Genomic DNA, 16487 nt, shown 5'->3' with positions numbered 1-16487 from the left:
GACTATTCACTGAAGTACAAATACCAGTACGCACACGTACTGATCTTAATAATTACAGCTTTATAGATAATTATACCCAACATGGTCTACATTACACGTAGACTGTACACAGAGCATTGATAATTATTGGTAACATGATCTAAATAATGATTATTTCATTTACACACACAAAAGACAACTAGCCAACCAGGATATAACACCTTTTGTTTACAAATTACAACATTTTATTCAATCTGAGCAAAACTGATGATTAAACATTACAATAACAAAAGAAATTAAATAAAAGTTGGTGCATTTGATGTCATAACAGCTATCCAGGGATGATAACTTTTCTAAACACACGTCTCGATAATGTACATTTGGTCTAGTTGGCTGCCAAAAAATGATCCATATATCAGCTTTACAAACAGTCCTTATACCACACACCACTATAGTCTGCATTCAACAACTCACTCACTATTCCAGATGATTACATCAATTAAGTTTTCACTGATCTGGAATACTTTCAAGACCCTGAAACAAAATACAAAAAGAAATTACAGGATATCAATTCCACCAGAGTTATTATTTCTACCACTACATTTCAAAATAAATAGTGGGAGGCTCATTAAGAACGTTGCCGTAAAACAGGCCGTGGTTTGCAATGATGACCTGTGCGTGATAACTGAAAGGCGTTTTGCAAAGTATCAAGCAGAAGCAGAAATGTAACATTTGTGTTAGATGAAAATTCTTCAAATTCATACCTACATATACTATAATTAAACATGTTACTTTTTGATAACAAGATAATAGAGAACACCAATCAATGCAAAAAATGATTGAGAATAGTCCAAATAAAACAGTGGAATCTCTTGAGTTCTCAAATCTCTGTGCATAAAGTAGATGATAGTATTTTTTAGGTTGAATATTAATCTTCATGGCTTAGATTATAATTTCCAGTACATTATTTTATCCCACCCTGCAAACTTAAATCATATGGTGAACGTGCTTTTTCACGCGCTGCATCGCAATTATGGAACAGTCTTCTGGCTGCTCTGCGTCAATCACCAACTCTGGACAAGTTCAGGAAAGACATTAAGTCTCATCTTTTTATGAGAGTATTTGATAAGAACTCTTTTTAGTGTCCTGTTAAGTGTCTTTGAACATTCTGAGTAATGGATTCAGGTGCTATATAAATTGTTTGATTGATTGATTGATTGTACATGACATGGACAGGAGCAACTGTCAGAGAAGATATTCTGAATGTCAATATCTTCAGAATATTACCACATGATATATAGGCTGTAAGTGACTTTAGGGGTTAGCTTATGTTCCTCTACAGTCTGGGTTCACCACTAGTTGGGTACCAGATCTACATGTAAGAAGGGTGATGCTTACTTTGACCCTACCAAATATCACAGGGTTCCCCAAGGTACTCCTGCTTTAATACTAGGATACTGCTCAAGTGCTGACCATATTTTAATTTTTGAATTTGATTTTGACTAATGAACTATAACTTACAATTATTTTCAAATGAAAATCCATGTGTGTCTGTAATACAGTGTATTAAATTTTAAAAAATTTCAAACAGAAACTTGGAATTATTACTTGTAATTTTTGACTACATACTTTAATCTTTGTTACTATTATCATTATTATTATTATCATTATTATTATTATTATTATTATAATGGGAAAATTCAGGACAACTTATTGCATGAAAAGTTATCTCGTAATACTTTTATCATGAAAACCAACTTTCCACATGTCAAAATAAGTAATATTTTAGGATTCATTGTGAACACTCAAGCAACTTCAAATATCTGGTAAATTATATAGATCTAGAAGAGATTGTGATACTAAGGGTATTCAGAATAAGTTGCTGATGTTACTCCAAGGATGCTCTGACTTATCTGAGTCAGATATATTTGATCAGTATTACTCTATTGTCAGTCAGAGATCCATGTGGTCTCAAACTTACAAACAATGCATCTGAATAAATAATGAAATAGTGGGTTCACTGACAAGCCCACACTGATAAGGTAACTATGTGTTTAATAAATGCACATAGTTCAAATTATAAGTATTAACTGGTGAACTGGGACGAAATAAGTCATTGCCATTCATGACCTGGAAGTCAACTTTTTGAGACAAAGGTCACCTTTCTTTAGTTGTTCAGTGATTGTATTTAATAATGTTTTTATTGGGCTTCTTACAAAGATACAACTCTTTTCATGAATGGAAATTTTTACATTTTGTATTCGGAAATTTTTCTTAAGTTATTAAACACAAAAAAAATTGATTGTAAAACATTGCCTTTGAAGGTTGGGAGAGAAGTAAGCTGATTTACTGACAACTTTATAAAATTATATCAGTGTTGACTTCAAAGTGTTGACATCAGTGTCTGATCACAACTTTGAGACCACTTGGATCTCTGACTGAGAACGGAGTCATACTGAACAAATCTATCTGATGCCGTACTCAAGTCAGAGCCTCCTTGGACTATGCTGATGTGTCCACCCATCGTTAGTTTCCTCACTGTAAGTGTACGTCTAGTAGTTTCAGTACCACTGAATATATGTGCTACGAGGATTCATATATGAGGGCATGTATATGTGTTAGGAATCCTCACAACACGTATGTCTAGACCTACCGATTTCATAATCCTGCTTGCAGGTGGAGCATGGAATCCTGACAATGTAGAACGGATAGGGATATTGTCAAAATCTAGTCTCATACCCCGTCTGCTAGCAGACTACTACTAGTACTACTACTTACTTTGGTTTTAAATACTTTTCCCGCTACCCTTTCATCTCGTTTCAACATCTGCCAGTCCCATTCACATAGTACTTTCCTTTTTCTCTGATAATAATGAAAAGAAAATATCGAATTCAATGTAAATTGTAAAAATAATGTGGTTGTATTCAGATTCTGTGACATGACACTTTCAAACATATGTTGACGTGGATTGATATTGTTTTGTAATAAATCTATTGCGGACACTTTACCTTTGTAAGCTTATCTCCTAATGGAACCGAAACTGTTCGTCGGTTAAGTTTGACCCCGATAAATAGTTCAGATTTTGTAAGAAAGTTGCAATTAAGTTGAATGTGTACTCAACAGTAGTGCGATCTCCCGTGTTTTCGTGTCACATCTTTCGTGTAGTGCAATCTTACCTTGCCATCATTTTGAAGCCTTTGGAAAGCTTCGTTTGCACCACCGACAATCATTATCATGCCGGCAATGATGACAAAGCTTGGCAATATTTCATACCACATCTTTGTGTACAAGTTATTTGCTAGCACCAAGCTTCAGTTGCCCTCGTCTAGGGCTTCAAAGATGGCGACTCGTATACTTGTGGAAGAGGCTAAGGAACTTATTAAAGTAAATATTTCATAAAGTATTTGAATATATCTTTTCTGTTTCATATTTTACTGAACACTATTTAACAAGTGTTTATTTCATAATTTATATTTCTAATGAATATCTTTCGTCAGAACTTGTTTTATATGGTGTATATTTGCCCACTTTATTTTTATCTATTCGAGGATGCCCGCAAAGGCTTTTGGGAAATTGCGAACGAGCTAACTCTGACGCATGCGCAACCGAGTTACTTTAATTTCCCATTGCAAACTTTACAACATGGTGAGTTGTGTTACATTCCTAGAAATTTTGAGATTTTAATATCTTTTATTCGTTGATCGCTATTTTTTATATCGCCAATACTTACTCCGTTATTATACACTCAACAGCATAAACTAAAAACGTCCCAGAGGGAGAAGGTACGGCAGTTTATCGTGTTTACGAACACAGGCGAAAAAACGGCGATCTACTGTCTGTCACAACATGACTGGAAGTTAGATGTTGCGTCCGACAATTATTTTCAAAATCCGGAAATGTATTACCGCGAACCGAAAGCCTCAGTAGATAAGAGAACACTTGAGAAGCTGTACAACAGATATAAAGGTATGTTACGACATAAAAAGGCTAGTTTGACCCGAAGGAAGGAAGGTCACCCTGTGTGCATTGTCTTGAAATAGAACGAACGCCCGTCATCTGTTATTGTTTAGATAACGTTATATTTATCAAATAACTGTAAACCACTGTGTAAATAGTATGTGCAAAAATAAAGTATGTCTTCGTCGTCGACATTGTCATCACGGCTGATACAAGAAACCTTTTCTAACTGTAATAAATAGAAGGTTATAAACACTAAATAATAGAATCTGTATAGGTGCAAACGGTGTTGTTTACGACAGCTGGGTTATATAATAACTCAACTATGTTATGGCGGAAACAGTATAATGATCCTTTTGTAGTTGACTTTTAGTGAAGTGCTGAGGTATTGGACTGATTAAGTAAGACCTCTTCCTGAATATGTTAATTCCATCTAGTGACCCTCGGCATTACAACTTTCACTTTTAAAAATACTGTTGACCTTTGATCTGCAGAAGATATGTTTCCAAAATCCCAAAGATTGTAACATATTGCTCAGGAAGAGTTAAAGGGCCATGCTATCACAGACCTGTGGTATAACAGATCACTTCTAGTAGGCCATGTGAATGTAGGTTTTTTATCAGGGGGTCACACCCTATCCAAAACCTTATCCAGACTCCATGATTACAATGACATACATTTTATTTAATATATAGCTGTCAGAAAAGCTGCAGTCCTTCCAGTTTTGTGTGATATAGTAAATGTAGTGTTAGTTGCACTGAGTGAGTGAATTCACCAAAGCTTCTTAATCTTAACAAGTGGGTCATAGAATTATCAAAAGTCATGAGTGACACATACCCACATCACAACAGCTCCATCTACAAATGTCTTGACAAGTATGTTTATAACATGATCAAATGTATGATACACACACCACGACACAATTAGAATGCATCAATTTTTTAACAGAGATTTAGGGATTCATTGTTATGTGCGTCAAATCATAAAGACAGAAATTTTGCAGGGCTAGTACATAATATGGATACCTAGCTTACTTTGACAGTGTGTCATGCTATGTAAGGTTACAGTGTACAAATATAACAAATGGATTATTTTAAGTACCACATACTGAGAATTATTAATTGTCATAGCTCCATAACTAGCATACATTGTAATCCAGGAGTATGCAAATATGCACACACACACACGCACGCACGCACGCATGCACACACACACACACACACACACACACACACACACACACACACACACACACACAAACACACACACACACACACACACACACACACACACACACACACAATTATTATAAAATATGTTATTCAGAGTAAAACTCAATGCATGACATTGAAGGATTGGCTTCTTCCATGAAGACAAACATGAACAGTTTCAATGTTTGCAGACAAAAGTGAAAGTGATGTCATCAACATGAGACTACCATCTTTGATTACCACACAAATACATCAAATAGGTGCAATGATTGTGTGAACAGTCATACCTTTTACTGTATTCCCAGGGTCTGATGACTTCCTTCAACAAGAATATTCACTTGTTAACCCTATAAATTATTAAACAGGTTTTCTTAGTTTCAGACGGTTGCTGTTGTGTAAATAGTTTGATTATTTGCTGTGAGGCTAGACATTATTAGCTAAAATTTAGTAACTAAATTATGTCAAATTTATGATACAATTATTCCTCAGTAAGCCGTCTGATATAAGTCAATAAGTAAGTCTTGACCCGGAAAAAATGACCCTTATATGCCTGCCATACTGTAATCAATAGTTTTATCACAAAATATGATTTAAAAAGCAGATGTAAAAATGATTGAACATGGCGGGATTAGGGATTGAACATCTGAAAAGTCTACCTGCATTATTCAGGAAGAGTATCTCCCTTCTAGAAACTGAAATTTTGCAACAACATCAGTGCAACAAAGCTTGATCTGAAGACAGTTAAAATAGTAACTGTATAATTTGTGCTGAAAATAAAATTGTAAATAATACATTTAAAAGAAGGCTCTTCATGATGGCGTTAGTTTTTAGGCATGTTAATGATATGTATTCAGTACTACGTGAAGAGTATGAAACAGTATACTGTGAGAGTAAAGAATCCGCACCAGTCTAGTGTAGTGTTCCCGTGAGAATATTTGTAGGATAGAAGGACACTTGTAGTGCAGGTTAAATTCAAGGAGATAATAGGAAAGTCCATAAACAGGACAATATGGTTTTATGCAAATCAGCCAATAGCTAATTAGACCAATTCAGCTTATCGTGAGATATTGTGGAATATTTAGAGGATTCTTTTCATGGACATTAATGGAAACAATATTAGATAACAATTTAATTATGTGTAAATTAGTCATTAATACTCTTAAAATTATGATGAGTAAAAAATGTCAAATTATTTGCATGTTTGATGAATTTTTAGCTTAAATATTAAATTTTGCCAAAAGTGTGTTGAAACACAAATGGATAAAAATTGCATCATCAATATATTTTTTTTTAATGTTTAAAGATTTTTTGTAATAGTTTTAGATTTTTTATATGTGAGAACGATTGAGCAATGGAGTTGATATATAGTGTGGTTTGCTGGATTTGTAGTGTACTGGGTATACATATATCTACTGGTATACTCGACAACTAAATATATAAAAGTATATATAAGGGCATAGACCCTCCAGCAGGAGGGTCTATGATATTCTAGTAGCCCCATTCATAGAGAACAAGTGCATCATGAATTTTCATCATTACTGTATTTATTAAATGTATTCATTTCTGTTACATCCTGAGTTGAACCACCAACTTCATAAAACCCATATCTGACTGCAGCCATTTCTTTATACACTTAAGATAATTTGAAATACAATATTTCTTATCTAGTTTTAGATGAAAATGAAGAGAGTAAATGTTCTTAAAAGCACTTTTAACCTTAGGCTATATTCCATATTTGATTAAAGACTACTGCATGTTTCATATTTAGACACGGAGTGTCGGGATGTGATGTGAATAATTATTACTCGACTCCAAACATCTTTTTAACCTTAAAAGGTATACTAGCTGCAAATGGAACGTTTTTAAAAAAAAGAAAGAAAAAGTCTTTTGTTCGCACTCGTAATATTGTGCACCCTGAACAGTATTGCATCACCTATGGGCAAACATATTTTTTGTAGCGTATACATGGTATGGTATGGTATGGTACAATGAATTAAATCAAATCAAATTGATTTTTGGGTCTGCACCCTGTAATCAGCGCCCTCAACGCCAATCACAATTTCAACCTGTTAATATATTACTTAATAGGTAATATAGTCTTATGGATAAGATCAACCACTAATTAACATGTACAATGTTTAATTATTGGTATTTCAACCATTTTCAGTAAATATTGTGTCAAAAAGAATGAATGAAATGATACTCTGAGTCAAGTTACAATTAGCACAGTTTTAACATGGCAACAGGTTCAAAATCAAGTTGTTGCTCAAAATGTAAACTTGTCACTATACCACCTACCGTACAGATAATATTGACCACTAATATTAACAGATACAATGTCTTTTTATAAGTAATTGACCAATATTTAGTGAATATATCTTTGTTTACTTGATGAAAGTCCAAGTTGTAGCTAGTTCAGGTTTAAGTATATGGAATTGCTCAAATTGGGTAAATATTGAATTGAATCTTTATTCATCCCTAAGGATGAGACGATAGAAAATAGTTGCACAATTACACTTGTTTCAACCCAGCCCTCTCATTTCAACCCAACCCAACCCAACCCAACCCAACCCAACCCAACATAACCCCAAACAAAAATGTTTATATATATGTTGCTAGATTACGTGTATTGGTTACATACATTGTTTGTCTCCACATTAGTATAACAAGTCACAGACATTGTTGAATTTGCAGTAAAAATCAAAGAGCTATAAACACCAGGATATACACAACAGCTACTTATGTATGGTTTTCTGGAAATAGTAGTAAAATGTGTTAGCTTTCCTTCTCACTTTCGTGTTCAAATAGTCTATACTTGTGTAGCTTAGACTGCTACTTTTACCATTTCTTTCACAATAATGACAATAGTTCATGATATTATCAATCCATCTACACTGTCTTAGGTCATTGCTACATGTGTGATCTCGAAATGACACACTGTACAAATTTTCTAAAAGTTTACTTCAGTCAGTCATGAGTACATTAACCAGATGCCTTCTAATTGTGAACACCCTGGTGTTTATAGCCAACATTATCCCTTTTGAGTTGTACCATAACTTCAACTATGTGTATTCTTATTGCAGTAAATGTGAAGACAAACTCTGTAACCAATACATGTAATCTAGTAACATCTATATAAACATTTTCCTTTGGGGCTGGGTTGAAAGGATTGTAATTAATCAAAACTAGCCAATTGACATATATAATATTCATAACATGAAATCATTAGTTGTGCATGATAACTTTATAAACTTTTAATTTTCACTCTCCACAGATTCCCATGAGGAAGATAAAATCCTTGCAGAGGGTGTGGCTAGGTTTATTGAAGATTTAAATTTAGATCCTACTAGTAGAACAGTATTAATCATTGCATGGAAATTCAAAGCTGCCACGCAATGTGAATTTACTCACAAGGAATTCCTGGATGGAATGACAGAAATTGGGTAAGATAAATGATTCTAAAAAAAAAAAAAAAAAAAAAAAAAAAAAGATAAATGATTCTACACGTTCTCTAGTCTAGTTCCTGATGACCGTATTCTGATTTTACACTACGTTATCTTCACACATTACATCTAGTCAGTGTTGTTACTCAAGGTGTTAAATGTGCAATGCGCAAACGGCACATGTCAGTGGTAATTCATGACAAATTGACAGGCTGTTGTCATCGCTCATTAATATTCATTGGTACAACTGAACTGATATGATATGCAAATGTCCAACCGAACTCCACCTCCAGTCTGCTTAAACTAAAATCACATGGGGGATGTGATGTCATCATGTTTATATGAACACTGTAGGGGAGCACAGAATTCTGTGCAAGAGTAACAACACTGACTAGACGTAATGTGTGAAGATAATGTAGTGTAAAATCGGAATATGGTTGTCAGGATCAAGACTATACATTCTCCTTCAGAACTGTAATGTTGTACTCTGAGGCATAGCATTCATCCAACCTTCCAAAAATTATTTTTTTTAAATTTGCTACTGATGTCCTTTCTATAATCTTCCACAAAGTCAAAATACTACCAAGGAAAACTAGCTACCAGCAAACTAAGATAGACACACACTATAGTTATTGTTGTTACATATGATAGATTATACAAGTGGGTGATAGTAGTACCTTGATTATGTGGATATAATCAGTGTGTCATTAAGATTGTGTAAACATTGAGTGTGCCGTCACGTGTGCCATCACATGACAAGGGTACTATTTAGTTCCATATATTTTGTTGGCTTTGCATGGTATAACATACTAACATCTTTTATTTATATGACATGGAAATATATTCAGATCTGGTGCATGTCTCTTTACTAATATAAAGCATATCATAAGTTTCCAAGTTTAATGAATAAGGGCATGAACAAATCAAGTGTAATGTAACATTTTTGATGCAAGACTAAAGAGGTTCAGGTTAGTTAGGAAAAATTCACCAAAAACAGATCACCGACTACAGTGTAATTGTGTTTACTTTCAAATTCTGCTTTACAAGTTGTAATTTTATCATCTTATGGCTGTGTTTTCTATTTCAGGTGCGACTCAGTTGAAAAACTTAAGAATAAACTCTCACTTTTAGACAATGAAATTAGAGATCCGGTCAAATTTAAAGATTTTTATCAGTTCACTTTTAATTTTGCGAAAAATCCAGGACAGAAAGGTTTAGGTAAGTGGAAGATTTAATCTTTTAAATTCTCTACGTCATGAATTACAAATAGTTGAATCTGTATTTCAGTGTCTGTGTGTATTGTATGTATGTGTGTGTGTGTGTGTGTGTGTGTGTGTATGTATGTATGTATGTATGTATGTATGTATGTATGTATGTATGTATATGTATGTGTGTATGTATGTATGTATGTATGTATGTATGTATGTATGTATGTATATATGTATGCATGTATGTATGTATGTATGTATGTATGTATGTATGTATGTATGTATATGTATGTATGTATGTATGTATGTATGTATGTATGTATGTATGTATGTATGTATATATGTATGCATGTATGTATGTATGTATGTATGTAATAAATGCCGTCCGGGTAAATACACGCCGACGTAGGAGGCGTGTATTGCCAGGATGGCATTTATCTTGTACCCCGGCAAATAATTCAATGGTGTCATATTCTTCCCAGGACAAAATCCATACACCCAATGTTTATGTTTTGATTTTCGACAAGACATCCTGACGCCAACGTGACTTCCAATCGAAGCTGACACGTGTCAACAAACTGAATACACGCCTGTGTCAACATTCAATGTCACACACGTTACTATATCGCTATGTTGCACGACAAAAATAGCAATTACATCCCAATGTACAGTGTATTTCATACCACTATGTATTTGCTTGATATTATTATGTAGGACATTCATATTACAAACTACTCAATACAATCACATCCATCATGTGTATGCAACTAGTCTAGTGATATGAAATTTAATCACCACTGATAAAACAAAACATGGCTACTGATATCAAAAATACAACTTTCAGCGAAATTGTTTATCTGTGTCTAGCGTAAAGAAACAGCATATTAATTACATGCAAATGAAATACACCATTCAAACTTTTGAAATGTCGTGTATTACAAAGCAATAGTAGTACCGTCTACCTCTCGCAAGTTGTAGTAAAATACACCATTCAAACTACAGTGCAATATCGTCCACAATTATTGTGACTTTTTTGTCCATTCCGTCTTCATCCTCGGCCCAACTATTCAAAACTTGCATGATGAGCTTAGTATTTTTTTCTGTGTATTTTTCAGTACACTTGTCTTCAGTTTCTGATCTATGTCCTCAAATGTCATAACAGCAAACCGTCGCTTTCTCCCTGCCATTATACCGTCTACCTTGCAAGTACAAGTTGTAGTATGTGTATTTTATTCACCTTCTAAATACACTCTGAGGTAATGTTTATTATTACGAAAATAGTGTTCAACTTGTGAACGGAAGTCTTATCTGTTCAGTCACAGTCAGGGGTCATGTTTTTGTTATGATTGTCTGCGTCTAATCACTCTTCCCTGGATGCCATTAAGTGGATCTCATACACAGCAAATACACTCCCGCCACCGACATTTGATAAATTTGCTACTCTGCTGATACACCAGTCTTCACGCTTTTCCCTGATTGGTCAATAGCCCTCATTTGTAACTGTCAGTCGAAATTTAACGCCCAGCCGGAGTACAAGTATGTATGTATGTATGTATGTATGCATGTATGTATGCATGTATGTCATATGCACACACACACACATATATATATACACACACACACACACACACACACATATGTAATATTTATATATCAATTTCTATAGTTATTAATAAACATATGGTGCATGACAGATGAAAACTATATGAATGTACTTTATTATCCCAAATACAACTAATATGTACATTAGAAATGAAATCAAACACTACTTATCAATGGTAATCTGCTACTAAAATGTAGAAATATTGTGTCTGTATATTTGTCTTTCTGATGACACAGTTTTTTGGGGTCAGGATGGGATCACATATAACGGATAATGATAATAATAATAGTGGTGTTAATTTTTCTATAATTTTTTTTATCAACTCTTTCAGATCTTGATATGGCAATAGCATACTGGAATATAGTTCTTTCTGGAAGATTTAAATTCCTAGATCTTTGGTGCAAATTTCTCACAGTAAGTTATTTCTCCAAGTGAAATATGATATGATTTGAAATATTAAAGGCTTTTTAGTATATATTTTATATGAAGACCTTGATGACATTTAGAAGATTTTGTGTATGTAATACGCCAACACATATCTGATGTAAATGGTAGCAAAAGACAAATAAGCTGACATGAATGCTAGCATAAGGCAAATACCTTATTTTTTAATACAGTATGTGTTCTGCAGAATAGTCCAGCATGGATCCAAGCCAACCCAATGCATACGACTATATACATAATTTTACTGGCATCTGAAACTTTTCACTGAAATAAAAAAAGGTGATGATATTTTATACGGTCGAAAGATTTATTTGAAATTTGCTTGCATTGTCTTTCTATGAGGGTACGAAGGTACAGTGTATGACAGAGTTGTTGTTTACTTTCTCATTTAGGAACATCATAAAAAATCCATTCCCAGGGATACATGGAACCTTCTGTTGGATTTTAGTAATATGATTGCTGATGATATGAGTAACTATGATGAAGAAGGTAGGGTATATTTATGACAGAGGAAGGCTGGGCATAGATCTGACGCATGCACACACGCATGCACACACACACACACACCTCCCCTCCCCTCTATACACACAAACACACAGCATCTCTTTTACCCTATCGCACACACCCTTACATTCACTCACAGAGACTATATATAACTATTCTTTTGCTGTGAATATATCCAAGGTAATGCTACGATGTTATACAATTGTCTTAATTTGATCACTTCTCATAATTAAAAAACTTGTGTGGTATTTAATCTCACCAGCCATACTTTTATGCTTCCCACACCTCTGACTAACCATCTAGATGTCACAATCTTTACTTTTAGGAGAAATGGACTCCTTCCCCAACCCCTGACCAAAGGCTATACAACTTTTATAGATTTCTAAGCACTAAAGGATTTCATAATATGCATTGGCATTTACATAATTGATGATCCTTTGATATTAAAAATGTTAAGTTGAACTTGTCGATTTGTTCATGCTATACTTTACCTTGTATGTATAAGATCGCTATCAGTGTTTTTTAGTTAAGGGTGGTAAGCAGGTGAAATCTATCTGAGTTCCCAAGTCATTTTACCAAGGTTCCCCACCAAAACTATGGTACAATGTATTGGAAACTGTGCCAGTTTTACCATATTCCCAGTACTATGCCAGTTTTACCCATATTCCCAGTACTATGCCAGTTTTACCATATTCCCAGTACTATGCCAGTTTTACCATATTCCCAGTACTATGCCAGTTTTACCATATTCCCAGTACTATGCCAGTTTTACCATATTCCCAGTACTATGCCAGTTTTACCATATTCCCAGTACTATGCCAGTTTTACCATATTCCCAGTACTATGCCAGTTTTACCATATTCCCAGTACTATGCCAGTTTTACCATATTCTCAGTACTATGCCAGTTTATCCATAATTCCCCCTTTCTGTTAATGGGGTTCCTCAACCTTAGCAAAAACACTGGCTATGCAGCATTCAATTTGAAAAGTACGTATTTGCACCAGCATCTCAAGAATTGCTCCATTTTAAATGAATGGTTGTTGTGCTTCTTTCATGATACAATAAGATTTACTAGCTTTATGAATGCATGTATTTTTTTTTCCTCCAAACTTGTTTACTAAGTCTTGGCTGTTATCACCCTCACTTGTTTTCCTTTTTTTGCTTTTCAGGAGCCTGGCCAGTTCTGATAGATGATTTTGTAGAGTTTGCAAAACCATTTGTTCAAGGAAAAAGTACAACTGTTTGACAGTACACTAGAAACCAGAGACTTCACTCTCACTTTAGTAATCTTTTAGCCTATGTAATATAGAAACTTTGCCACTAGTACCTTGGATTAATTACTCTGAGTCTATATTACATATAGAGAGTAAGCCCTCTGTGGCAATGTAGTGTATCGCCAACTAATATGAGTTCCTCTTTATTCTGAAAATATTGTTTTTATTTTATCCATAAAGTAGATAAACTACGAAACATTAGGTACAAAAACACACCTGTAAATAACAGGCTTTCTCTAAACCCTTTCAAATTTCAACAGTTCTTCTATCTTATCAGAAAGCAGACTGGTTATATTCTGTAGTATCTAACAGGAAATATCTCTTCGAGTTAAGTTTTTTCTTTGCTCATTTCCTTCTTTTGGCTGTATGATGTTTTCTTATATTTGACTGAGTCATCTCTTCCAACCCCCCTTTATGGTAAGTTTGATTTTTTAAAACTCGTTTTTTGTATCAATTTGAAATCTTTGATAAATTGTATTGGTATGCCCCCTTCATCCACATGTTATTGTAATGGCAGGATTGGATTGTACACAACATGGACTTTATTCTTTACCCGTATGAGTCTGTAACTTTTACCGGTGTTGCCATTATACCCGGTAAAAGAATCTCATAGTCTTTGTCTACAAGCACATTCTATATTAAAACAGCTTAAACTGAGTTTACATGTTTTGAGGTAGTTTTTGCTGCATATTATTAAAAGGTATTTTTCTGTAATATACTAAACTTTCATTTCATACTGGTAGAACTAAAACCTGGTATTTAGGCACACATTTATAAACAGTTCAAGGAAACCCCCTCCTGTAACCCCCCCCCCCCCCCCCATCCTTTTATTCAATTTTTATCAGATATTGTCATTACCTTGACATATTAAACTGGCACCAGAAAACACTCTTTTAGTCCTTAAATTTCAAAATTCTCAACGTCTTGATTTAGTATTTGTAGGCAAACATTCTCCACTGTATATTGTTCTTTTCTTAACCTTCAAAAGGGAGTGATTTCTTGTTTACATTGAAATTCCGATCTTTGAAGTATATGATTAGAGACACAGAATAGTGGTTATTTTAAAAGCTATTGACTGCAATGATGGTGACTGTTATTTAATTGTACCTAGCTAATCTCAGTTATCCAGTCTTGCTGCCAGAGACTCTATTTCTTTTCAACTACCCCAGCAGAGTGTGGAGAAATGCTCCACAAGCAGAATCAAAGATGGCCACATTGGGTTTGAATCTGAAGATCTCTTTACCCACTAGTCTAGATGCTATCCATTGGGTTTGAATCTGAAGATATCTTCACCCACTAGTCTAGAGGCTATCCATTGGGTTTGAATCTGAAGATCTCTTTACCCTACAAGTAAAGATGTCTTCAGATTCAAATCGAACAGATAGGCACACTAGACTACATGACAAGTTGTCATCTCTGACAGTAGTTTTTAGTTCATGTATAAACTTCTAACAAAGACAGTTTTAAGGATTTTATTGCATGATTTCTGTATAAAATATACAGAGTTGCTGAAAATGAAAATCAGGAATAATATTTAGGTAATGAGTCACAACAGCGATGTCAAACAGTGGTAATTTTGCATTACAATTAGTGACAAAGCATTTCCCTTAACTCTGCTGGGGCAGTCAACAAGATTCCGAGAGTCCCCAGTGATATGTCTGGGTAACCAAGATTAACTCTATCCATGATAGGGGGTGTTAATGCATGAATAAAGTATAAAGACGTGTACAATCCAATTATTTGCCATTCTGAAATATATAGTATAGTGATAGTGAGTGAAATAAGATGTAAATTCTGTACATATTCTTAAAAAAAAACACTTTATACATATAATGATATGAGCATACTAACAAGCGATTGTAAAAGAGAGAGAGACAATGGCAGACAAGTATGAGCTCAAAGAGACTCGCGTTCAAAAATGCCACTCTTTTTTTAGAAGTTTAGTTTAGGTTCTTGTGATGAAGCGTTAGAGATTCTGCAAAGGTTTATGACAGAGTGGGGAATGGAATTTCAGTCATCAGCATTATTCATGGCGTAGAAAACTTTGTGTAGAGTGATACCAAAATGAAAATAACTGCAGACGAAGGACTAAATAAACCCTGGGTAGTTTAACTTACAATGATTTGTTACACTTTGTAAACCATTGGTTAAAATAAACATTAGAATGATTTCCAAATGTACAGTCAGTGTCTTGTCAGTGTGTTACATATTAAGAGATGGATTGACCTCTGACCCCAGTGTAAAAATGTAAAGTGTGTTGTTTCAGAACATTCCAAATCTAGATGACATCCATCATATATGTCTCCAAAACTGCCAGTTACTAATAGTTATAGGAAAGGGTCCTTCCCACTCAGTTGGTTTAACAGGACACTTTTGGGCAAACATCTGTTATTTTGTCTGAGGTGAAGCCGAAGACCCATACTATAACAATAAGGTTATGCTTCAAATTCAACGAGATGTTTTAGTTTTTCCCCAGAATGTCATCATTATTATCTGCACCTTTTTTTATGTAACCCATATTTTTATACTCATTGTCATGTTATTTTATTGTGACACAATGTGGGAAAATGTTTCTTGAGTATATCAGAAACTTACATATGGTACACCATAACAGTGAATTAATACCAAGGTAAATACCCACCTTGTTTGTAGCCATGGGAGAATGAAAGATTACACTGTCACTGGCATATATATCAAATACTCACTTGAATGTTCAGATAACAAAATATTGCTGAATTCTAGTAATAATAAGTATGTGTGGCTTTCACTTATTGAAACACCTGTTTATAGTCAAACAACTTCATTAGAAGAATTGAACATATCACAAGCTGTTACAGGAATATCTATTTATTCACACACTGTA

The 16487-nt window shown here is 34.3% G+C and overlaps 2 protein-coding genes across 2 annotated transcripts; one reads left to right on the top strand and one right to left on the bottom strand.

Moving 5' to 3' along the window:
• Positions 1-233: 233 nt before the first annotated feature.
• LOC144442660 (NADH dehydrogenase [ubiquinone] 1 alpha subcomplex subunit 1-like) lies at positions 234-3325 on the bottom strand. Its single transcript, XM_078132038.1, has 3 exons — positions 3156-3325; positions 2758-2841; positions 234-513 (listed from the first exon to the last, which is right to left on the bottom strand). The coding sequence occupies exons 1-3, from the start codon at positions 3255-3257 to the stop codon at positions 487-489; spliced, it is 213 nt and encodes a 70-aa protein (XP_077988164.1). The 5' UTR covers positions 3258-3325; the 3' UTR covers positions 234-486.
• A 273-nt stretch (positions 3326-3598) lies between these two features.
• LOC144442222 (DCN1-like protein 1) lies at positions 3599-15851 on the top strand. The gene is made up of 7 exons (XM_078131502.1): positions 3599-3624; positions 3732-3945; positions 8422-8590; positions 9678-9808; positions 11733-11815; positions 12238-12334; positions 13520-15851. The coding sequence occupies exons 1-7, from the start codon at positions 3622-3624 to the stop codon at positions 13594-13596; spliced, it is 774 nt and encodes a 257-aa protein (XP_077987628.1). The 5' UTR covers positions 3599-3621; the 3' UTR covers positions 13597-15851.
• Positions 15852-16487: the final 636 nt, after the last annotated feature.

The sequence above is a fragment of the Glandiceps talaboti genome, chromosome 11 (assembly GCF_964340395.1).
Source record: "Glandiceps talaboti chromosome 11, keGlaTala1.1, whole genome shotgun sequence".
Classification (NCBI taxonomy): Eukaryota; Metazoa; Hemichordata; class Enteropneusta; family Spengelidae; genus Glandiceps; species Glandiceps talaboti.
Note: the sequence above shows the minus strand (reverse complement) of the source record. Positions and strands in the feature narration are given on the sequence as shown.